This window comes from Callithrix jacchus, chromosome 6, assembly GCF_049354715.1.
Source record: "Callithrix jacchus isolate 240 chromosome 6, calJac240_pri, whole genome shotgun sequence".
Lineage (NCBI taxonomy): Eukaryota > Metazoa > Chordata > Mammalia > Primates > Cebidae > Callithrix > Callithrix jacchus.
The window spans coordinates 120,195,719-120,218,425 of NC_133507.1; the positions used below are offsets into that span (position 1 = coordinate 120,195,719).

The 22,707-nt window shown below is 38.1% G+C and overlaps 1 protein-coding gene across 3 annotated transcripts in view; it reads right to left on the minus strand.

The window, feature by feature from the left end:
• The window catches only part of SATB2 (SATB homeobox 2), a 200,054-nt gene that overhangs the window by 26,225 nt on the left and 151,122 nt on the right, over positions 1 to 22,707 (minus strand). For all 3 annotated transcript variants that reach the window (XM_078329134.1, XM_035305234.3, XM_002749606.6), the window contains exon 10: positions 11,206 to 11,403. In XM_078329134.1, the coding sequence (XP_078185260.1) occupies positions 11,206 to 11,403 (198 nt within the window). The remainder of the gene's footprint in view (positions 1 to 11,205; positions 11,404 to 22,707) is intronic.

Sequence of the window (22,707 nt, forward strand, 5' to 3'; positions counted from 1 at the left end):
CCAATGGCATTTTATTATACTCTACAGAAGGATTTCATTCAGAGCTGAGAAGAAAAGTTCTCACTTAGCTATTAAATAAGTTACAATGACTTTTAAAAGAGCTTAAAATGTAGAAAGGCCATATGAAACCAGACAGCTGAGTCTCTAAATGTGTCTTGAAACAATTGTATTGCATGCAAATAGTAGAGGCCAGGCATGCTCCTGTATCTTGCTGAATATAAAATTCCATGCTGGCACCATCCTTGATTCAATTATTCTGGGCTCTTTTGAGTAGGAACTATTCCCTTTATCCTTAAGATTAATACTAATAATGCTCAGATCCTACTAACATTTCTTAGGTGACTTCTATGCAATCACCATCTCATATTAAGCTTCAAATAACCCTACAAATTTGGGATTATTATAGCAAATTGGCTTCAGAAATTTTAAGCAGCCTCTATATCAGAGCTCCAATTCCAGTGATAGTCCTGGAATTCAAACCCAGGTCTTCTGAAGGTCCAGTGCCTTTCCTCTCTATGCAAACACCTCGCCATGCTTCCAGCAGAGAGAACGTTTCGGTCTACTTGGATAAGCTTTTCGACAACTTATACTACCTAAGTATTTTTTAAAAATGGAGGTTTAAAATATATAAATTATATTTTCATTTGGACATTTTACTTTGGACTGAAATATTTTTTAAGTCAGACAGTCCAAAATGCTTTATCAATGACTGTATTAGTATGTATTTGTAGGTCAAGTTTGTTGAGTCCAGATCTCCAGCATGTAGCCTCATAATTATCAGAAAGGCCAACTGGGACTGAGCTTCTTAAGCTACCCGCATCTCCTATCTATTTCAACTGTAATTACTTTCTAGATTTACGACCTTGTTTGAGTGACTGGACCCAAATCAAAGTATGTGAAACAAGTACACTGACCACACAGAGTGAACTAATGAGAACTTTATCTACCCAGGTGAGGAAGCCCTTCTCTGCAGATGTTTCTTCTGCAATGATGATGAATACCTTTGAAATAAAAAATTATCAATGAGAGGCACTCTAGTTGAAATTGAAATAGAAAATGTGAAGAAGGCTCCCATTTTCCTAAAACAGCATGTGATTTTCTGCCATAACAGCTCATTATTTAGAGGGACTAGTTCACACACCTAACCTTCCAAGGACCACAGCTTATTAAAGGCACACCAATGAGCCAGGTGGTTTGGTTCATGTACTAACAATGAACTAGCCCATACCTCAGTGCCAAGTAAATAAGGTTGCTAATTTGGAGAAGTCATTCTGGCTGGAGAGAATATGAGTAGGACAAAAAAAGAGAAGTGTTTGTGTGGTCAGGGAGAAACTAGGGTCAGAATGGATATACTCATTATCTATCTGTTTTCCATCAAAACTATTTTTTAAAATGCCACTTTATCATTAATCAACAGATGCCATTCTTTGTAGAGCTACATAAATCACTTTAAACTCTACAGAACAGACTCAGAAGGTCTGTTTGGTTTGATACCTTCAGACAGCCACTTTGTTCTTTTACGGTAATCTCATCTCTGAAAGGCTTAACATGTTTTAGAGATATTATCTGTCCATTCTAGAAGCAGCTAGAAAAAGAGAAGCAAAGAGATGTCACCCAGGGTCAGGATCAGAGGAAGAAACAGAACTTATGGATTCCACTCATTTATAGTCTGAATTCTAGAATGATGTGAGGTAGTCAGAGGGAAAATGGAAGTCTATTTAAAAATACACTTCAAGTAAAGGAGAAAACTGCTCAATATACATGTGAAATTTTGGTGCCTAGAATAATACTTGGCATATTGAAGAAATTTAACAAACATTTGTTGAATGAATAAGTAAACATGGGAGAACAAAAATGGCCCATCTTCTCAATCACATCTATAACTTGAAGCCTGAGAACAGGCTTATCAATGAATTTTAATCATTTTTTCCGAAAGCCAAACTTTGCTAGATATCTATACTAAAGTATAAAGGAATGTGTTTGCCCTCTCACAGATGAAATGTGACAAGGCCCTTGACTAGAGCAATGACACATCAATATCTACAAATACCTCAATTTTAGTTTAGATTCACTGCTGTTTTTTTATGGGTGGGAAGGGAAAGAAGAATGCATTTTAATGCACTTTCTACCTTAGTCTATTTATTCTGCTGTTCTCTTTCTCGTTGTTTCTTGCTGCTCAATTTAATCAGTTTGCTCTTTCACAAAATATACTAGCCACTGACTTCTTTTAGGTTTAAATAAAGAATGTTTCAGAGTATTAAAAAAAAGGAATAAAAAAAGAAAGTAAAAGGAAGGACGGAAAGGGAAAGGAAGGAAGGAAGGGGAAAGGAAGGAAGGAAGGGGAAAGGAAGGGAGGAAGGAAGGGGAAAGGAAAGAAGGAAGGAAGGGGAAAGGAAGGGAACAAAGGAAGGAAGGAAATAAATAGCAACATTGAGTTGACCAACAGGACAACAGCAAAGCCAGCCCCTAACAAATTCCAAAGCAATAGAAAGACAATGAAGCTTTACGTTCAAAAGCATTCTGTTTCGTTTCATTTTCCTACCAAATACCAGAAAAAAAAAAGTCAAGGCACTAAAGGTTTAATATTATACCTGGTTTCATCTACTATCCCCAGAAGGAAAATAATATGAAAACATGTAGAAGGAGTACCCTTGTTATCCCAAAACTTTTTAAAACCTTTAAAAATCTCAATATTCTATTAAAATAGGACTATATTAGTAATTTTAGTGGTTTCTGAGCACTGGGCAGTGCAGAAACTTGTATCAGTGAGGACTTTTTGTACTGATATAAATGACACAGCTGACTGTAGGGAAACATTAGACAAAGTGCCTTCTGCTCAGTTTTAGAATCTAAAAACCAAGAGGGTAAGTTGCAGGAATTGTATTGCCTTTCAAAAATGCAGAATATCAAAATTAGACTATTATTTAAAGAAACATAGCAATTACGGAAGAACAAGCTACTCAAGAAATCAGGGTTCTTTATGTTTCCAGAAGGCAGGAAAAGACTGAGAGAAGTGGAACCCAGCTGTTTGACATTTCACTTCCAGCCAGTAACTAACACTGAATGTTGAATTTGGAAGGTGGTGTGTTACAGAGGTCCAGCCACTCATAGGAGGAGCTCTACTTGGCAAAAATATTAAAACTACCCCATGATGAATGAGAAGCAAAAAACTAACTTCAGTAATTAAAATGATAAGCCTAGAAAAATGCTGAACCTACTTTAAAAAAATACATAAGCAGAACCAGTAGAGACTACTATAAAAATTTATGTTTAATATTTTTCAGTTTCTACAGGACGGTGACTAAACATAAGGACCTACAAGATAAATGTTAGAAAAACTGCAATAAGATAAAAAGGTGGAATACTATGGACACACATGGAACTTAAAATCACCCTTAGGCATTGGCTTCCTACTACTTCCATGCCCACAGCACTTTATATTAAAAGAGAAGCCATATGAATCTCCCTTGATAATGAAAAGTTTATTCTAGACTTGTTAACCAGACCTGTATTCTTCTACCCTGATAAATGCAGGGGTCTTAGAAGCCAAGTTCCACTAATGGTCCTAACTTCCCAGCCCAAAGACAGCTCATGTACAGGTTACCTACAAGTGCTCTATGGCCAGGTGGCTTTCTACTTCCCCTTCTTCTTGAGCTTATTCTAATATTTTGCCCAACAAATCTCTCTTTAAAATGCAATGCCTTCCAAATTAGGCATTCAGATGATGGGAAATTAAATGTCAAGAAAGTCAGCCTTCAGGAGGATAAGGTTAACTGGTCAATTTCCCTCTTAGATAAACTTAAAGTAGTAAATATACAGTATGCAAGAGAAAGTGGGTTTGACAAAGGCATGAGAAAAGGTCATGAGGTAGAGCAGGGACCGAGGGCAGGCCTAGGTGTGGAGCAGGCAGAATTATAATATAGAGACACTGTGAGTTGTATGCAGAAGTTACAAGTTACAAGTTCTGCATATCTCTGTCTTTCTCTATAGACAAAGATATACAGAAGATGGTAGATCAGATGATGCTGGGAAGAAAACCTTGTAGTGGAAAGAAGCTGACATGAGAAAGAGGTATGCTATGTTTAGGATGGCAATGGAGAAGATGAATCCATAAACGGCAGCTGCTGAATTTCCAGTTCCAGATTCAGGGAAACCTAACTGTGCTCAGAATCTTACACCTGTATTTTCATGATGTTCTAGCATCTTCAATTTCTTTTAATACATCTCCAATTATTAAGTTGAATTTGTCTTGTAAAAGAAAAAAATTTCACAACTCTTAGAAACTGTATATTCTTTAGCGTACTTTGCCTGGCTACTTTTTAAATTTTACGGTTTCTTTGAGTTTTTAAAAATCTCAAAGTAAAACAAAGCCATAGCTAATGTCTAATCTACCGACTGTAGTGAACTTCTTCAACTTTCTGATGATCACCAAAGGAAACCTGTTCAGCACACTTTGGTAGATACTGAACGGTGAACCCAAGATGAAAATCTCTGTCTCCTAGAGTAAGAAGAATTGATAACAAATAACTTTCAAATCAAATTTAAAATTTTAGACATGTTGAAAAACTAGTAATACAAGAAATCAAGGATGATCTTCAGGTTGAATAAATATATATAGGACAACATAATATCAACATGAAAAATGCAAGTGTGGCCTCACTGACAGGAACTCCCAACATTTTCCCAAGTGAGAACCTACTTCTACCCAATTGCTACAATATTTCATTACAGATGCAAGTGCTCAATGGCATCTCTTCTCAGGACTAGAGTGGAGATTCACAACTCTGGAGCCACATTCACACAGTAGGCTTTGAATAGGAGCTTGGAATGAATCCAAGGTGAAAGAAAAATTCTAGTAACCTGGTAAAGAATTTGCAAACATTCTCAACGGATTATTTATTTTCCTGGAAGATGTCCTTCAGGAAGCAAGTTTACAAATCAAGATACAGTCTGTGCAGCTTGAGTAGAAAATCAGGGTCAGATTCCCAGGGCTGAGAGGTAATTCTGAAGTCCCCTTAAATATTAGCCATGAAAGGCACATTCTAAAGCCACCTCAAAAATGCCAAAGCAGCTATGAAAAGTAAAAATTTCAGTCACGTCAGTTCTTTGACATTACACCAAACATTTGTGGGTTTTAGTGCACTAGGTGCACTAAAATAAGAAATAAGAAAACTCTCAGAACTAGATCTACTTAGTGAATGGTTAAAAATGAAGATCTCATAAACAGCTCTGCATCACAGCAAAGCTAATAGTGAGTATTCAGGGAATGCTGGCTGCTGCACGTTAGCAGTTCTTTCTAGCACACAGATAAAAGTCACTCTGAAGGTAGACAGATGTGAATTTAAGTTCTCACTTTGAGGGAGTCACTTTAACTTCTTTAAGCTTCAATTTCTCATCTGTGAAAGTATTAATAGATAAAAATCAACCACCCCTTTGGTTGTTCACAATAACTGAAGAAGATAAGACATGTGAAAATCTCACATTTTGAAAGCCTGGCTCTCAAAAAAGCTAGTTATTGCCAGAGAAGTAGGAAAAGGAGGAGGCAGGGAGGAGGAAGAAGGGAGAAGGAGGAGGAGGAAGGAAGATGAAGGAGAAGCAGCAGCAGTGTCACCACTGTTATTATTACAGAATTTTTTTTAATAGGAAAAACTCCGAATCAGCCTCAGAGATGCTAATGATCTTTTATCTTTCATTGTTAGGCAATTACTGGTACAAGCTTTCATTCTTGGCATTGTAGGTCACATAAGTCTTTGTTTTGGGGGGTTGCCCTGTGCATGGTAGGATATTTGGCAGCATCCCTGGCGTCCATCCACTAGATGCCAGTAGCACTCCCAAATTATAATAACCAAAAATGACTCCAGATATTGCCAAAATATCCCATGAAAGCAAAATCATCCCTGGCTGAGAATCATTGTTCACTACCAAGGATAGGGAGTTTGTGGCTTATAATGAAAATCGCCTGAGTGACAAGAACCCAAGTCAAGGGACAATGCTGGTGCCTGACTGTCACTAACTGGGTCTCACATTCTTATTCAATGTACAGCATGGAATTTTAAAACAAGTACTTGTCAGGAAACCACACAGCAGCAAGCTTAGAGTTCCTGAACTGACAAAATAACCCATGGAAACAGTGCGGTGGAAATACAATAAAGCACAAATGACACAGACAGGAACAATTTGGTGAGTGCTCCCTAATCACCCTCGCTCAGTGACCTAGTCATGGCATGAACAATGTCCTTTCTTCTCTCCTGCATGAGGAGGGAAGTGTGGTCAGAGGAAAGACGGGATGCCAGAATCGCCTGTGTTTTCATTCCTCTGGTGACCCTGGCTTCAGGCAAGGCTTGACGTCTCTGCTCTAGTTTTTCCAATTGTAAAATGGAGTTGGTAGTAATGAACCTAACCTAACCAGTGTTTTATTCTAAGCTGAGAGTATCCATTCAGCATAAGGCCTTGGGTTATAATAATCACTGGGAGAAAAATCACTACAACCACAGGAAATACTTTTGCCTCCAACCTTTTGGGGTGAAAAATGGAATTTGTTTCCTCTTTTTCATAAAATGCTTTGGTTTGGTTTGCCTTACAAGGTCTCCCCTCTGTTGATCTCCCATGTGCTATCTACACATGGACTAGAAACATTATGTAGATTAGTGTATCTCAACTTGTTTTTCAGTACCAATCCCCTCAGAAGGTTTTCAGGGCATTTTGGTGTTAATCGTGGCCCCTCTTTATGAAATTTTAATACCAGAGAGATATTATCTTTTTATGTACCAGGTCCCTTTGGAGAGCCACAAGCCACTGTGAATCTAAGATATTTACCCTCCCCTAGGAACCAATTCTCAACCCCCTGGGGCAATGCTGGTCCCACTGTGAACTCATGATGTGACAGGATCTAGCTTATGAAGTGTGTTCAGATCCTGAAGAGCTAGCTTCCAAAAGCAGGGGCTCAAATGGGGGTTTCTGAAGAGACTGAGAATGCTAAAGAGAAACCTGGATAGACCAGATAATTCAATATGATGTCAAAGCTACACATCACCTGAAGAAATCCAAATTCCCAAGGAAGAACCATCTCATTCTTCCAGGGCTGGCAAGTCTCTGGGGCTGACAACATCCCTCAGTGGCTCAGGCCCAGCTTGGTCTCAATTATAACCTGTTTCAGCTCTGAAGAGAAATTCTATCAAACATACACTTAAGCCTGCAAACAACTGTGTAGGAGTTGTAAAAATAAATGGCATGTAATAGCTACCATCAAAGAAACTGGAGCCATGCGGCAAAGGCACTTGGGGCTTTGATTGGCAGTCAGGTGACCTGATAGGAGGGCAGCCTCAAGAAATCAAAAGACAGCTATATATGCACATACACTCAGAGGAGGGGAGACAGGATCTGGGGCAGCAGGGCAGTGAGTTTGTGCCCTGCAGGAAGGACATTGGTTCTAGCTACATAAAACTCTGAGCGTGGATCACATCTGACTTTCTAGATTTTACGTGGTATCTTCTAATTTTTAATGTGGACTTGGGGGTCTTATAGGAGGGCAGAAGGTAGGAGGAGGGGGAGGATCAGAAAAAATAACTAATGGGTAACCAGGGTTAATACCTGGGTGATGAAACAAACTGTGCAACAGACCTCCATGATACAAGTTGACCTACGTACAAACCTGTATGTGTACTCCTGAACTTAAAAGTTAAAAGACAAGGGCTTAACGTTTCTAAACCCTCTGTAGGCTTAACAGAAACACATCTGAAGACAACAAAAAACTGTCCATTTGTCAACTCCATTTTCACACAAAAAGCAAGAAAAAGTGCCTCTCTTCTGTAAGAAGAGAGGCTGTGACTCTAAGGGACTTCTCAATATCACAGAAAGTACCAAATGGAGAAGGAATGATATAAAGCTCCCTCTTTTTATTCCAGTACATCTGTGGGACCCTAATACAACAGATTAATCTGGTGGGTAATTATGCACAGAAAGCACTACCTCATATCTTTACCATTTTTATTAAAAATTTGGGAATAGTGTACCCTAATTACCTAAAGAAATTTAAATGGCACGCTTCCATGACCACAATGGAGAGGGCTTCTGTGTTTTTCAATATGTTGCATATATAAGAAGCTCTTAAAAATCACTGATTTCACTCATACTTAAACATTTAATAATGCACGTTTCCTATCTAATTAGACAAAAATGTAACATCACCAAACTAATATTATTCTACATATAAATTTTCAAGACTTTTAAAACAGGTAAGTAATTGTATCTCGCTAAAAACTGCGTTGATATTAAAGGCCCAAGTGAATTCCAACCCCGAGTTCCTGACTTTTGGACAATTACAGACCTTTTTGCAATAGCTTGGTATTTTTTTTTTTTGAGACGGAGTTTCGCTCTTGTTACCCAGGCTGGAGTGCAATGGCGCGATCTCTGCTCACCGCAACCTCCGCCTCCTGGGTTCAGGCAATTCTCCTGCCTCAGTCTCCTGAGTAGCTGGGATACAGGCGTGCACCACCATGCCCAGATAATTTTTTGTACTTTTAGTAGAGACGGGGTTTCACCATGTTGACCAGGATGGTCTCAATCTTCTGACCTCGTGATCCACCCGCCTTGGTCTCCCAAAGTGCTGGGATTACAGGCTTGAGCCACCGCGCCTGGCTGGTATGTTTTTAAATACAGTCACAGAGGCTGTCCCAACTGTATTATCTATGTCTCAGTAGTTCTGCTGTCTAACGTCAGTTATTTTTCTTCACTTTTCGTACTATGACTGTAATAAACAATTAATCCACAGCTTTGCATTTTGCTGACACATACAAATTCAACATTGCAAAGCAGTGACACTCAGATGTAGGCATAATGTTTTAAAAAATGTGATGTGCTGATGAGCTTCACAGTAGTTATGAGCTCAAGGTCAATGGCTGAGGCAAATTCACTTTAGAGAAAATTACCTTATTTGTACACTCTTTAGCTAAGATCTGAGTAATGGGAACAACCTTTTATAAAGAAAGTGCATTTTCTCTTAGTGTTATCAGAAGTTATGTTAATAGCCACAAGGTGCTTAAAACTGAAAAGGAAAATTAGAGATTCTTGCTTAACCATTAAATATTGTCAGCATACTCTAATTCTGAGATACTAATAGAAAAGATAATAAAACTCATAAATCCACTGGCTGCCTGCTTCTAAGATTTACTGTATTCAAACTGGCCAACTATAAGACAAAATATTATGTTGAATATCCTTTTAGCTACCTCAACAGAGGGCCCACTAAGATGATAATTTATGGACAAAAACCAGACAGGTATGGTATAAGAGCTATCATCCAGGTGAAGGGAGGCCCTCAATTACAGCAAATCATGCATTTTAGTACTTTTGTCTCAGATTTCTTTAAGTTTCCAACTTTATCATCATTTTATGATTAAAATTAGCTGATATTAATATGTAGAATAAATAACTTTTTCATTGTGGTTTTATTTTTCCTTCATTTTCTGAACTAAGATAGACCCTGAATAAAAATTCCATGCAAAGTCAGTGATTCCCTGAAGCAAGTCCTTGGCCTTGTGTTGGTTCTAGACAGAAGTCTAATCCAGTTCACATCAAAATGAGAAAAAAAGGTGGTGGTGCTGCAGGGGGAGTGACAGATTTTCAAATGGCCCAACTGTACCACTGATATGATCTTTTGTCTGAGGCTCTCCATTTCATTAATCTGTTTAATATCAAAGAGTATGTTATGAAATGATATTCATTATAACTAGGAGCTTCCCTAAAACTTTTCAAATAAATTTATTTCCTAAATTAAAAGGTTAGAAAGCCTATATTGGGCCCCTCTTTAGTTTTAACTTCAATTAAATCTCTAAGTCTGAAAGCCACTGCTCTGCGTGACTCAATCAGCAGGTTTAATTATCTATAGGGAGGTGCCCTGCTGCTTGGATGAGGTCAGAAAAGGACCAAGAAGGGAAGGGAGAGGGTGGGTCCTGAAGGGTGAGGATGAGCTATGTACCCTCATCACCCCCACCCCCAACTCTAGGATCACTGTGGATATTGCAAGAGACTGCCTCTACAATTCATGAGTCTAACTGCCAAACTATTAAATTTGGGCAGTTTACTCTGTGACTTTGACCCTGGAAACTGACCATGATAGCACAAAAGCACTGGTAGAGATGATGCTATTTAGATGAAAAGTGCTGTAAGAACTTGTTAACTTCTGGCTTCTCTCCCAAGCATGTGATGGGGAAGCAAGGGGAAAGGAGACAGAAACCTCAGGGTGGGGTGTTTCACCGAATCCCTCACCACTCCTCTCTATCAAGAAACTGTGCTTCCCTCTCTCTTCATCTTCTCCTCTTCCATTCTGCACCCACATGTGCACATGCACTCTTGCCTCAACTTTCTTCTTCTTACTCCAAGAGATTCAGAAATTGGCCAAAGGGTTCTTTTGGTGAGAGCTGAAATTGAGAGTATTGGGCAGTAGGCCCATCTTATCACCTACCCAAACAATTTGTGGGCCAAACTGTAGGGGGTCTAATGTTGGAAACCTCAATTAATATTTCTTCTTGAAAGCCATTAATTTTAGATTACAGAAAGAGGCAGTAGTTAAACTCAATTACTTTGGGAAAGCAATATTATTTCTCTCAATGAGAGCAAAAACTAAGCCAACAAACCACACAATCCAAAGGAAGGCAGATTTCTAAATGAGATGTAACCAAAGACAGCAAAGCTCATCTTAAAATTCTAAGAATCTGTCACAATCTGTCTCTCAAGGTTCAGCTGAGTTCAGTGGTATTCCCTAGGTCATGTGGCTATTTCTTCTCAGTCTAATCAAACATTCTTTGAGGAATTTTGGATGCAAAACTACTTCACAGGTTTTTTTTTTTATGGAAAATGAACTGATGGAAACCATGTTTTCCAATTGAGAGATTTCAATTCTCCATGAGTGCTCTGGCTTTACAATCCCACAAATAAAATGCTCTCAGGAAAGAAGCTGTCTTTGGCATTCAACTATTCTCAGTCATTTTTCTTTTGTATGTACATACACATACACACACACATGCATGCACACACACACTCACACACACAGTACCACTGTGACAACAGTATCTTCTGTAATTGGGGACTTGGCATGAGACATCCTCTGACAGAAGTTAGTGTTGTGTGTGCCACTTGGACCCTCAGCAGCTACTGCTGATACAGAGAGCCCTGCTCAGGCGGGGTTCGGGGGTCAGGGACACTGACCTGCACTGGCTCAGGTGGAAGCTGGACCACATGCTGCATGCGTTCACTGTGGTGGTGCCTTGACTCCTCCTCGTAGATCACGTCCCTCTCATGCTGGGGAAGGTTCAGGAAGCGACGGATGGTACAGAGGTTTTCCCAAAGGGTTCGGTTTTCTGGGCTTGGGTTCTCCTTCCAGCGGAGCAGTTCACACAGCCAGCCCTGGAGAGAGAGGAGGTCACTTGCATTAACCTGCAGAGTGCAGAGGAGCTGAGGGGGCCTTGACTGCGGTCCCGTGCCATCCTTGTAGATCATCATTTTCTGTCAAAATTGTTCCCGCCAACCAGGGGAGATACTGAAACAGTATGACTCTAAAAATGAACCCCTGACCATATAGGTGGTTATACCAATGCCCAAGAATCCTTCCTCTTGTTAAATATCGTATCGCCCTGCCTACAGAATAGATTCTCAATTGAAGTTTCTCCAAAAAAGATAAGTAAAATTACAGTTACCCGATTCTCAAAAAAAGTAAGTTGTGTCGGTCAGTTACAGTTTTTAAAAATTACCCAACTGGGCAGCACTTCATGCTAAGAAAAGAATGTAGATAGACAAATACGCATTACAGGACAGCAAATTCTAAAAAATAAAAATTGTTTAGGTGTAAACAACACTGAATTCTCTAGGGAGGAAATATTCTTACAATTATCAGTAACTCCACAAAATAGAAGTAATAACCTTGGCTAGAATGAAAAGAAATGTATATGTGCTTAATCTCTGAATACCTCGGGCTCTAGGCCCTCTTAACCATCACCTTCCCACCACAGCCACACCTGCAGGAAGGTAGGCAGTTGGTCGGGTCACACCTGCAAATGTCTGCTTCCAAACTCTGGCATCCGGATGTTCTCTCTCTTGCAACTGCATGAGAAAGAAAATGTAATGCAAATAATGATGGATTATATGAAAATAATAGAGGATGCTGTCAACATCGCTCACTGACTCATGTCAAAATATTTTACCCAGTAGCTTTCTAACCCATCATTTCCAAGCTATGTCGCTAATTTTAAAAACAAGAACTGTCCCACATCACGCCTTTTGCAAAAGAGTAAAAAATTTTTCTTAAAAGGTGCATAAACAGAAATGACTTTGTGAAAAATAATTCCCAAACCTCAACAAATTCTGTATCATCATTTGTAAGCCAATGAAAGTTCCTGACACGCATTATAAAAACCCCATATAATATCATAAGCCATTGTTTGTCTAACTCTCCACTGTGTCTTCTGCCTTTACCCAAAAAAAAGGCAAGATTTGATTATCTCCGCTGCATCAGCCAAGATAGCAACACCAGCTGTTCTCATTGTGCAGCCTCTTCCTCGCGGCCTCCATGTTAATAACCTGATCATTCCATTTTCTCCTTCAACTGCCGGCTGCAGCATTGCGAAGAGACAAAAACCCAGGCCCATCTGCAGCAGCTGTAGGCACTGAACTGTGAAGCCACCGGGGATTTATAAACTAATCTGTAACACAACACTGCCTTGTTTTTACAAGTGAGAGGCCACATTTGCACAGACCTGATCTTTTCTTGCAATAAACTGAAAGCTTGGGAGAGTTAGAAGGTTAGGAAGAATGAAAACAAGATATCTTATCATTTGCTTGGAAGTGGTTTTCCAAGAATTTTCATAGATTATTTTTTTCAACTCAACTGAAAGTCAGGTAATGGTTGATTTTCAAGGTGCAATGTATATGAAAAATGAAGACAAATTTTTTATCCCTACCAGAAAATAAACTATATTTTTAAAAAAATCTCCTAGTCCTCAAGTGTTTCCTCAAGGGTTTCTTTGCATAAAGTAAAAGAATTCTTGAAATGGAAAATAAACCATCTGTGGAAAAATAAGCTTCCACCTCTCTATCTTTTCACGAATCTGAATAAGTCTCCAACTGAATTCTTTCATATGTTTCAAACAGGTATGTTTAACATCTCCCAGGGGAGGCAAGAGCATGGACACCAATCATTTAATGGAAAATAGAAACAAAAACCTGTGTCTGTTAAAAGATGAAGATCTGAGATACCCAGACCTTAAGGAAGATAGCACCTGCTGTTCCGCTTAAGGACTGAACTGCATTGTGGGAAGCTGCAGCTAGAAAGGAGACAGGTGACAGCTGAGTGGTATCTCCACTTATGACACTGGGAATGTCTCGCACAACATTCATTGCCGCATTTGATTTATATGCGCTGTTATAATCTGCACTCATTACAATCACTTAGAACAACACTACAGGACTCGTTATGGACTGTGTGCTGTCTGCCATCAGTCTTTAAGAAGTATAGTGCCCAATTTGCCCAATGACATGCAAGGTCTTGACCTTGAAGCTATTAGGGAGCAGATTAGACACAAGTGTGATCATGTGTGCAGACATAAGCAAACCAAATTAATTTCTGGCACAGGGAGGTAGCAAACAAGACCCCGTTCTTAGGGCACCAGAGGACTTCCTCAAATCCCTGATGGAGCTGAGCTAATAGCATATTTAAGGGAACCCAGTTTTAGAGATGAAGCACGTTCATGGTATTTAGAGGGTTATTAATCTAGTTTCCCCACAAAGTGTTTGCTTGGCTGATCAGATTAAGGGATGGAGCCTTCAACAGCGCACCCCCACCACAGCAGGCCCCAAGAAATCTGTGATACTTCACAGCCTTGGACATATTGCACCATGTGTACCCAGCTGCCTCAATAATTAGCTTATGAATGTATCAGCTGGTTCTGTGATTTTTATAAATAATAACTAACCTACAGAGCAGAAAGACTGTTAAGAGCCTTATAGTAGCACAAAATTGGAAGGTGATCCTAACTCTACCTTGCTCTTCTCCTAAAGGCTGTTATTCCCTACTATGGGCATTCCTGTGATGTCATTTATAGGTATTTATTTTGTATCTGAACTGGCAATGTATTTTTGTGTCAATTTTCTTCATGGCAGCCATGATTTGTCTTCCCCTTGCTCTGGTTCGCTTGCTCATTCCACGTATTTGTATGCCTATCTTCAGGAAATCTATTCTTCCACCTCACTTCCCATCTCATGCACCATCATTTTATTCATATCATCTTTTCACCAGCACATTTGGGATGCTTATCTCTGTTTTCTCAATAGTATCTCTTATTAGCTTGTTTGCTGGCTAATGAATGTGTGAGAAAGTGCCACACGGTTGCATGAACACACACCTATGTAATTGTGAGTGAACCCATCACAGAAGAGATAAAGGGTCCCCACACTGGGATTCTTTTCATTTATATAATTTTTGCATGCCATCCAAGAAAGTTTTGCAATATCAGGCAAAAAAAAAAAGTGTAAATGTCAAATAAAACAGTGACAGATGACAGTATTCTCTATTGAATAGCACTGTTTCTGTCGTGCATGTTCAATGGGAACTCATGAATTATTAATAAACAAATCTCCTTTTTCTGTTAAAAATCTCAAGTAGGTTTTTTTGTTGTTTTCTCTGTTTTATGTGGAGCATTCCATGAGATTATTTTCATTTCAGAAATGCTGATACAGAAGTTCATCTGGTTTCCAGCCTTGGCCAGCTCTGTGAGTGGGCACCATGAACCGTGGAGTATATACTTCCCTGGGATTTCTCTCTTATATTGGTTTTAAGTTTTGAGCAAAGGTTGGCTGGATAGTCATATAGTCCATTTAGCTTTCACAGTCTGGTAAAACCAGGACTAAGTAAATTACAAGTGTTTGAGCATAGCTAGGAAGTATAGAGAGTATCAAACCTAGATCTCTGAGATCTAACTGCTAAGTTCCTGGTCTGTCATTAAATAACTGGGTGATCTTTGGGCAAATAATTATCTGTTCAAGCTCCTGGGCGCTTAGCTGTAAAAGGATGGGTGTGTTAACAAAAGATGGTCTATAAGTTCCTTTTTGGTTCTACATTCCATGATCTGTTACCTTGTTATCTGTCAGAAATAGCAGATAGTGATAAACCATCAGGGTTAAAGGTACAAAGAAAAAATAACCTTGACAAAGTGGTCAAGGTCAGCATAACTAGTGATGATATACTGACACCATGAATGTGCCGATATGCTATACTGCAAAGGATACAACATCATATCTGAGGTAGCCTTGCTCAAAATGCATAACCTCAATTAAAACATGAGAAACTATCAAACAAACCCAAACTGAGAAGCGTTCCAACAAAATAACCAAAAAATGGCAAGGTCATAAAAGAAAAGGAAAGACTTAAGAATGGTCATAGAAATGCAGAAGATTAAGGAGAAATAATAATAACTAAATGCAATGTGGTTGCTGGATAGGATCCTGGCACAGAACATAGACATTAGTAGAAAAACTGGTGAAATTAGAATAAGGCTTTTGTTTAGTTAACAGTATTGAAACAATGTCAATTTCCAGTTTTTTTTTTTTTTTGATAATTGCACCATCATCAATAATTCCACTATGGTGATAAAAGGTGTCAACATTAGGGGAAGATAGGCGAGGGATATACAATACAGTGCAATGATGCCTTCCATATTAGTTTAGCAATGTTTTTGTGAATCTAAAGTTAGTTCAAAATAAAAAGCTTTTATTTAGATACAGGAAATACCTGGAACTTACAGAGAAAAATATACATGGAGTCTAAGAGTAATGATACCAAGAGGTTCACAATTAAAACTTTATTTTACCTTCAAAATCTGAATCCAGAGAAGGAATGTATCAATAAGATCAAAGGCTGCTTCCTTGCAATCAATGGTTAAAAAGTTCCCAAGCATTTGGTGCATAAGCAAATAATATTTATTCACATCTCATTTTAGCCATCTCCTCAGCCTCTTAAACAAATATATTTCCCTCAGTAGAAAAAAACAACTCTGACTGCCCTGCCAACTATGCAGGTGAGGTGACACTCCTACCAGTCAAGATATAGTTTGTTTACAATCTGTGTGTTCCTGGGAAGTTGTATATCAATCTACATTTACAAAGCAAATCACATTGTAAATATATTAGACATTCTTACTATTTGAAGAAATGTACCACTAATTCTTTCTGGGAGATGAACAATAACTACATAGTTTATCTTTTATTAAGTTGAGAGATTCATTAATGAGTTGCATAAAGAAGAGAACTTCTAGTTCACAATTCAAGAGCATTACTTAGAGGCAACAAGAAAAACCACAATTTGCCCCTATTTTCCTTTCATAACCTCGTCTCCCACCAATTCCCCTACTGACCTTGTGCTCCAGCCACTGTGAATTACTCATAGGTACATTCTCACCTTCATGCTTTCGCCATGTTACTTTTTTAGATGGAATGTCTCATACTCAAACTTCTTTTCCCCATGAGAAGCTGTACTTTAAGGCTCAACTGATGTGGTTTCATTTGTTGTTCACTCCGGTATGACCCTAAAGCATTTTGTTTATACCTTTTCACAACTTGATAATTATTATTGTTAGGGGTAGGCATGTCTGGATTCCTATCAGAACAGTTAGCTTCTCGCTGGGAGTGGAGGGCAAGGGTTGGTTTCTTACTCATTTTAGCATTTTCAGAGCAGAGTATGGTTTCTTGCACATAGTAACTTCTCAATAAGTAGTCATTAGATTAAACCAAAATTATCAGAGCACATAGAAATTAGCCTAGAGGAATGTTTTACAGACTCATATTCAGAGAGTCATTATTAGAGAGAAGCACTAATTTTAGAGAGCAACCTTGTCAATGTTCTAAGGTTTGTTTCCCCATCTCTAATGCATGAATATGATAGGGAAAATGGTTCATTATATAAATTGCAAACAGTAATAGTAGTCTCTCAGGAAATAGATTATGTTGACAATTTTCTATTGAGCATGTATTACCTGTATGCCATGAAATGGCTAGTATATTACATATTTTATTTAATTGTCATTGTTACTTTTTACTTAAAATGTTGAGATTGTCAACAAGAAAGTGAGTAATTCTGACTATGAAGCAGTTCAGGAAAAAGTGTCATCATTGAGAATATGACATACAAGGTGAATCTTAAAAGATAAAGATAGATTTCACCAGGTGGGGAAGACTGAAAGTCTAGAAATGAAGGTAGAGCTCAGGTTATAAAGAGTGGCATGCAAAAAACTGATATGACAAAGAATTAAATTGTCTTTCTTTTCCTCTTTTCCCCCCACCTTCTTCCTTTTTAAGAAGTTCTTGGGGGAAAGACTATGATAAAATCAAGAACACGACTTATCCTAGCCTAGATATCTTTTTTCATAGTCAACTTGTATTCCTTGCTATTAACTGGGACCCACAATGGCCTGGTACTGGTAAAGTGCACACTTCATAACCTCTACCCTCTAGGGGAGTTCATTCTAAAAAGACATGACATATATCATGAAGAACCACACTACACTGATAATTTAAATAATCTGTTCTCATCATTTTAATCATTTTCTTTTCTCTCTGGGTGTATATATATGTGTGTGCTGCTATTGTTGCTGTTGTTCATATTAGAGTTTTTAAAGTTTTCTTCAACTGAAAATGAATGAGATATGGCAATATCTATTTCACTTATAAAATATTTTAGAAGATTAAAATATTTCAAGTTGACAATAAATGAGTGGCATATCCTCCAAACCACATACTGAAGGCTGAAATGTTCAAATGACCAGGGAGTCCTTTCACAAAACAATTATATGGCCCCGTGTTTGTTTGTGCTTGGAGCCTATCAGATATGAGTTTGAATCTTAGCTGTAAACCTTAGGTGTCAGTGATAAGAAGGGGAGAGGCACGCCGCAAAGAGTGGGGTTCCTGTCCATGGTACTGAAATGCCACCGCAGACAAAGTGGCATGCTTTCTCTTCCGCAGGACACTCAGTTTTGACTGCAAATTCTCCCAGCCCCTAAGTCTTTTCCTTAAAAAACAGTGGTCTATGTTTATGATCAACTTCCCAGCTTTTACAATATTTCAGAACAAATACAAACTAGAACTTGCTTAGCACTAAACACAAGTTCATAGCCTGTTCTGATCTCCCACAAGAGAGTTAATACTTTGTCCCTGTTGAATAAAGCTGTATATGCTCCTTGAAGGCAGGACCTCTTCACAGTGATTATTCTCCTTGATGTGCCTAACACAAAGCGAATGAGTTAATTCACCTATTAATTAGTAGTAGCCCCCACTCCCTTTGCCCCTCTAGGAACTCTAATGAATGAATAACTCAGCAAGTGAACAGTTCTTCAGGAGAATGACTCATAGCTTCTTGCAGCAGAAATGCAAAAGGCCATTTACTCACCCACATCTTCAATACAGAAAATGCCAGCATATGTAACCAAAGGGAAATGTTTTCTGAGTATCTCAAAAGGAAATTCATATTATTAACCACAGACAGTTCGCTTTCTAAATGAAAGCACATAAAGTCCCCAAACAAACTTTTGTAACTGTGAAAGGATTTCTCTTCAGATGGTTGAGACTCTTCTGAAGTGTGAAATGAGCCAGATAATATTCAGCTCTTGTTTCTTTGTCACTGAATTCTCTTTTCATGAATCCAATAAGTGTCTATTAAAATAAATAACCCCCTAATGACTCAAGATAACCTAATCAAGAAAACTGAAATGGATAAGAGGCTAACTAAAAGGAAGGCTTGTCAAGGGCTTCAGTGAATCCCTGATGAGGAGGTCATCTAAACCTGAAAAATTATTTGTTCTGGCTGTTTGGTTACAGTTCAAGGTTAATTATTTTATACTTTAAATGTGGTAAGTAAAAATGATCTGCTTCTGTTTTACTTTTTAAAACTGTATACTAAATTCTAAACTGTATTTTCATGGGGACCAATTTTTAGCTATCTGTGGGTTATCTGACATTTCTATGGATGTGTCTGTAAAGATTGCATCTATAATTGAGAGTAATGAAAATTTTTATTTCACAACAGCCCTTTAAACCTCTGATAGACTGGGCTCAAGTCAAGAGGGGATTACACAAAATTTTGTTACCCTTCTTAGCATAGATACATGGAATATACATAGCTATTTAATAGTATGGAGATTTGGTATGCCTTTACATGTATAAATATGTACAAACATATATACATGGGTACATGCACCTGAAAAAGCCAATTCGTGTGGAGAATAAATCCAGAATCTTGTACTTCTTCATTTAAACAGTAGAAAAACAGTAACAGCAAAATGAACTAGGCTAAAATATTGAAGAGAAAACAATCAAAATGCTTCTAGGGCCTCCCTTCAGGTCCAAATACCAGCATATCTGTCACATATCACTGTATATTGCAAACTTCCTCAAGAACTTATCATAATAAGGGGGGGAGGTGGTGGGGGATAGTGGTTGGGGGAACCAGACAGAGCAGAAAACCAGGAGTAAGAAGTTTTTTGAAAAACCAGGGTGAGACTAGAATGAGGTGAGAAAGCAACTAGGGCATGAAATGTAAATAGTATGGCCTGACAAGTGTGTGCCTTCTTACATCTTGCACCCTAGGAAGCTAGCTTGCCTTACCCTAGTCTTAATCCTGTGGGAAAAAAAAAAAATTAAATTGTCTCAACAGTAAAGTGGCAGCAACCATTCATAGATACCAACATTCTATCACTGTAAGAACCAGTTTAACTCAATGTCCTCTTCCCCAAAGGGCTGGGGAGAAATCAAAGAGGAGGCTTTAATATGGCAACCTAATTTGCCTCAAAGTCACACGCAAGTTTCTTAAGTTGCCAAGTCATGAACAGGCAAAATAATAAACTCAAAGGTTTCTGCAGAGAATAAAATGAGTTCAAAACAAGTTCAAAACTTTAGTGATGAGGTAAAAGTATTTTAAGACATTTTAAGAACTGCATATGAAGTCTGATTACATATGCAGTTCATTGATTATCATCATTATTATTGATTGTCTAATTAAGGACTCCTATAAAGCCTAACTTTAAGGCATTGAAAACATTAACATAATTAATTGTGAGGGTGGTAGAAGAACCCAATCCTTTTTTTTAATTAGTTTTTAATTTAATTTAATTTTTTTTTTTTGAGATGGAGTTTTGCTGTTGTTATCCAGACTGAAGTGCGATGGCATGATCTCGGCTCACCGCAACCTCCGCCTCCTGGGTTCAAGCAATTCTCCTGCCTCACCCTCCTGAGTAGCTGGGATTACAGGCATGCACCACCATGCCCAGCTAATTTTTGTATTTTTAGTAGAGACGGGGTTTTACCTCCTTGACCAGGATGGTCTTGATCTGTTGACCTCGTGATCCACCCGCCTCGGCCTCCCAAAGAGCTGGGATTATAGGCGTGAGCCACCGCGCCCAGCCAAGAACCCAATTCTTGACTGTGAGGTTGATGTTAAAGCTGAGATCTTATGGGAATGTCTGAGGAGATTCCTTAACTAGAATCTGATCTCTTGAGATTACACAAGAGAAAAAGGAGGAAAGGGGAGGCTGAAGGGCTCAACTTGATGCTCACACATTACTCTGTTCACATCGACTTGATTTGGCATTTGGGAATCTTGAGAAATTTCTTCACTAGGCATAATATTTTTCAAGTAATTTTAGTGTACATATATTAAATTTTTTTGAATTTGAATTTGGAATATCACCCCTAAATTTTAGTATACTTGCTCTGGTTGACAAGAGCAGAAACTAGTCCATGACAGGCTCTCAGAATGATTGGGTTCTGAAGAATTCTACCTGGCAGCTACTCAGGCAAAACTGCATACCTCATGTTAGCCTGCCTTACATGCTGAATAAGAATGGCAAAAGAAAAATCATTAGGAGTGAGACAGTCCACCAACTCATTTAACACAGGGTATTCTATGGCCTATAGTTTCTGTTATTCTTTATACCAGAGAGATCAGGGTAACCACATGTCTACTTCCAGTGCCCTAAGTTATCCCAGCCCTAATAAAGCCATACTTAAAATGGAAACTTAATAATATAAGATCAACATTAAAGTACTTTTTGTGCAAAATGGCAAAACTTTGATCTTAGTGTAACACTTTTTAAAAGCCAAGAAGCTAATGAGACAAGATAATATTTTATATTTTGTAAATTTACTATCCTACATAAAAAGGTTGTCTTAAAAAATTATAGTTTTAACTTGTCTTATAATTATGTGCTGCACAGTTATAATCACAATTAGGATATAAACATGCATATATAATCCCATGCAAACATACAAACATTGAAAGGAAAGGTTATAAAATGTTAATAGTAACCACGTTTGGGTCTTAAAATCATGGGTGATCCATGTTTTTACTTTCATATTCTTTGTCACTTTCTGAATTTTTTAAGATGAGGCTGTTAAATAACTTATGTAATCACAAAATATAAATTATTTCTTTAAAAAATGTATAAATATGTGCCTGAGACATTTTTAAGAAAAGATGCAAAAACAAAAATTAATTTGTCTTTCTTTCCTTTATTTTTGTTTTATATAAAAATAATCTGCCACAGAGACCTACACATTTTAAGTTATTAGCCTGTCAAGCAAATTAGACCATCTATCAGGAGAGATTTTAAGAAAAAAAAAAAGTTCATAAAATCTGAGCTTGTAAATTACATCTAAAACATAAGTACACTCTCACTTAGGAATACAATTTGTTAAGTAGTTGAGAACTTGAAACACTTTTTTTTTTTTTTGGTAGAAACACAGTGATAAGGCATAAAGGTCAGTACACAAAATCCACTTAATCCAAATGTACATGAGGCATAGAACATACTGAAACCCAATCACCATGTAGGTCACAGTTTCTATGGGGAAAAATGATGTTAGAATTGTGTATTAAAAGCCAGAAATCCATCTCTTCTAGCTACAATAGGATCATAATTGTGCCTCCCATTCTAAAGTGTACAGTAGGAGGAAGAACTCTCTCATCCCTGATTTTAGTGGCAGCTCTTACAGCTAGTGGGCCTTTATACATAGCATGGAGGATTGGCAGAGGTCTATATACCTTCGTAAAGATGAAGACATCTTACTAATATAATCTCACCAGAGACTCCCTTGGTCCCTGTTCATTCCAAGATCACCCTTTTTCTTTTATCCCAGCAGCCTCTGGGGCTGGCCCTTTCATTATCACCATCTGGGGTTTACAACCAGGCTGTCTCTTTCCCCTTGTCTGTATGGAACAGAACAGAGTGTCAGTTTCTCTCCACCTTCCTGATACAAAAAAACAAGTCTACAGCCCTTCTGAAGTTTGTTTTTATCTTTTTAATGGAGGAAAGGGGAAATAAAGATGAGAAATGAACCCCTTTCCATTTCTTTCCCTACTCTATTTTTACCTGAACCTAGTAGGAAAAAGCAATCACATATGTAGTGTGGGGTCTTTGGATATGCAAATAATAATAATAAATAATAAAGATTCACTCGCCTCTTAAAAAAGAAAAACGAAAGAAAACTTCAGATGATCCTTAGCATTCTATACATTAACCTACTGTAGCCTATAAAAGAGAGAAGACAGTAGGATATATGAAGGAAAAAAAAAACCAGTTTCTGGGAAATCGGGTAATTGATGTCAAGCGAGAGAGATGTGGCTGATGATGCTGTCAAAGCACAGGACCGTCCCCGGAGATGTGCCCACACGTT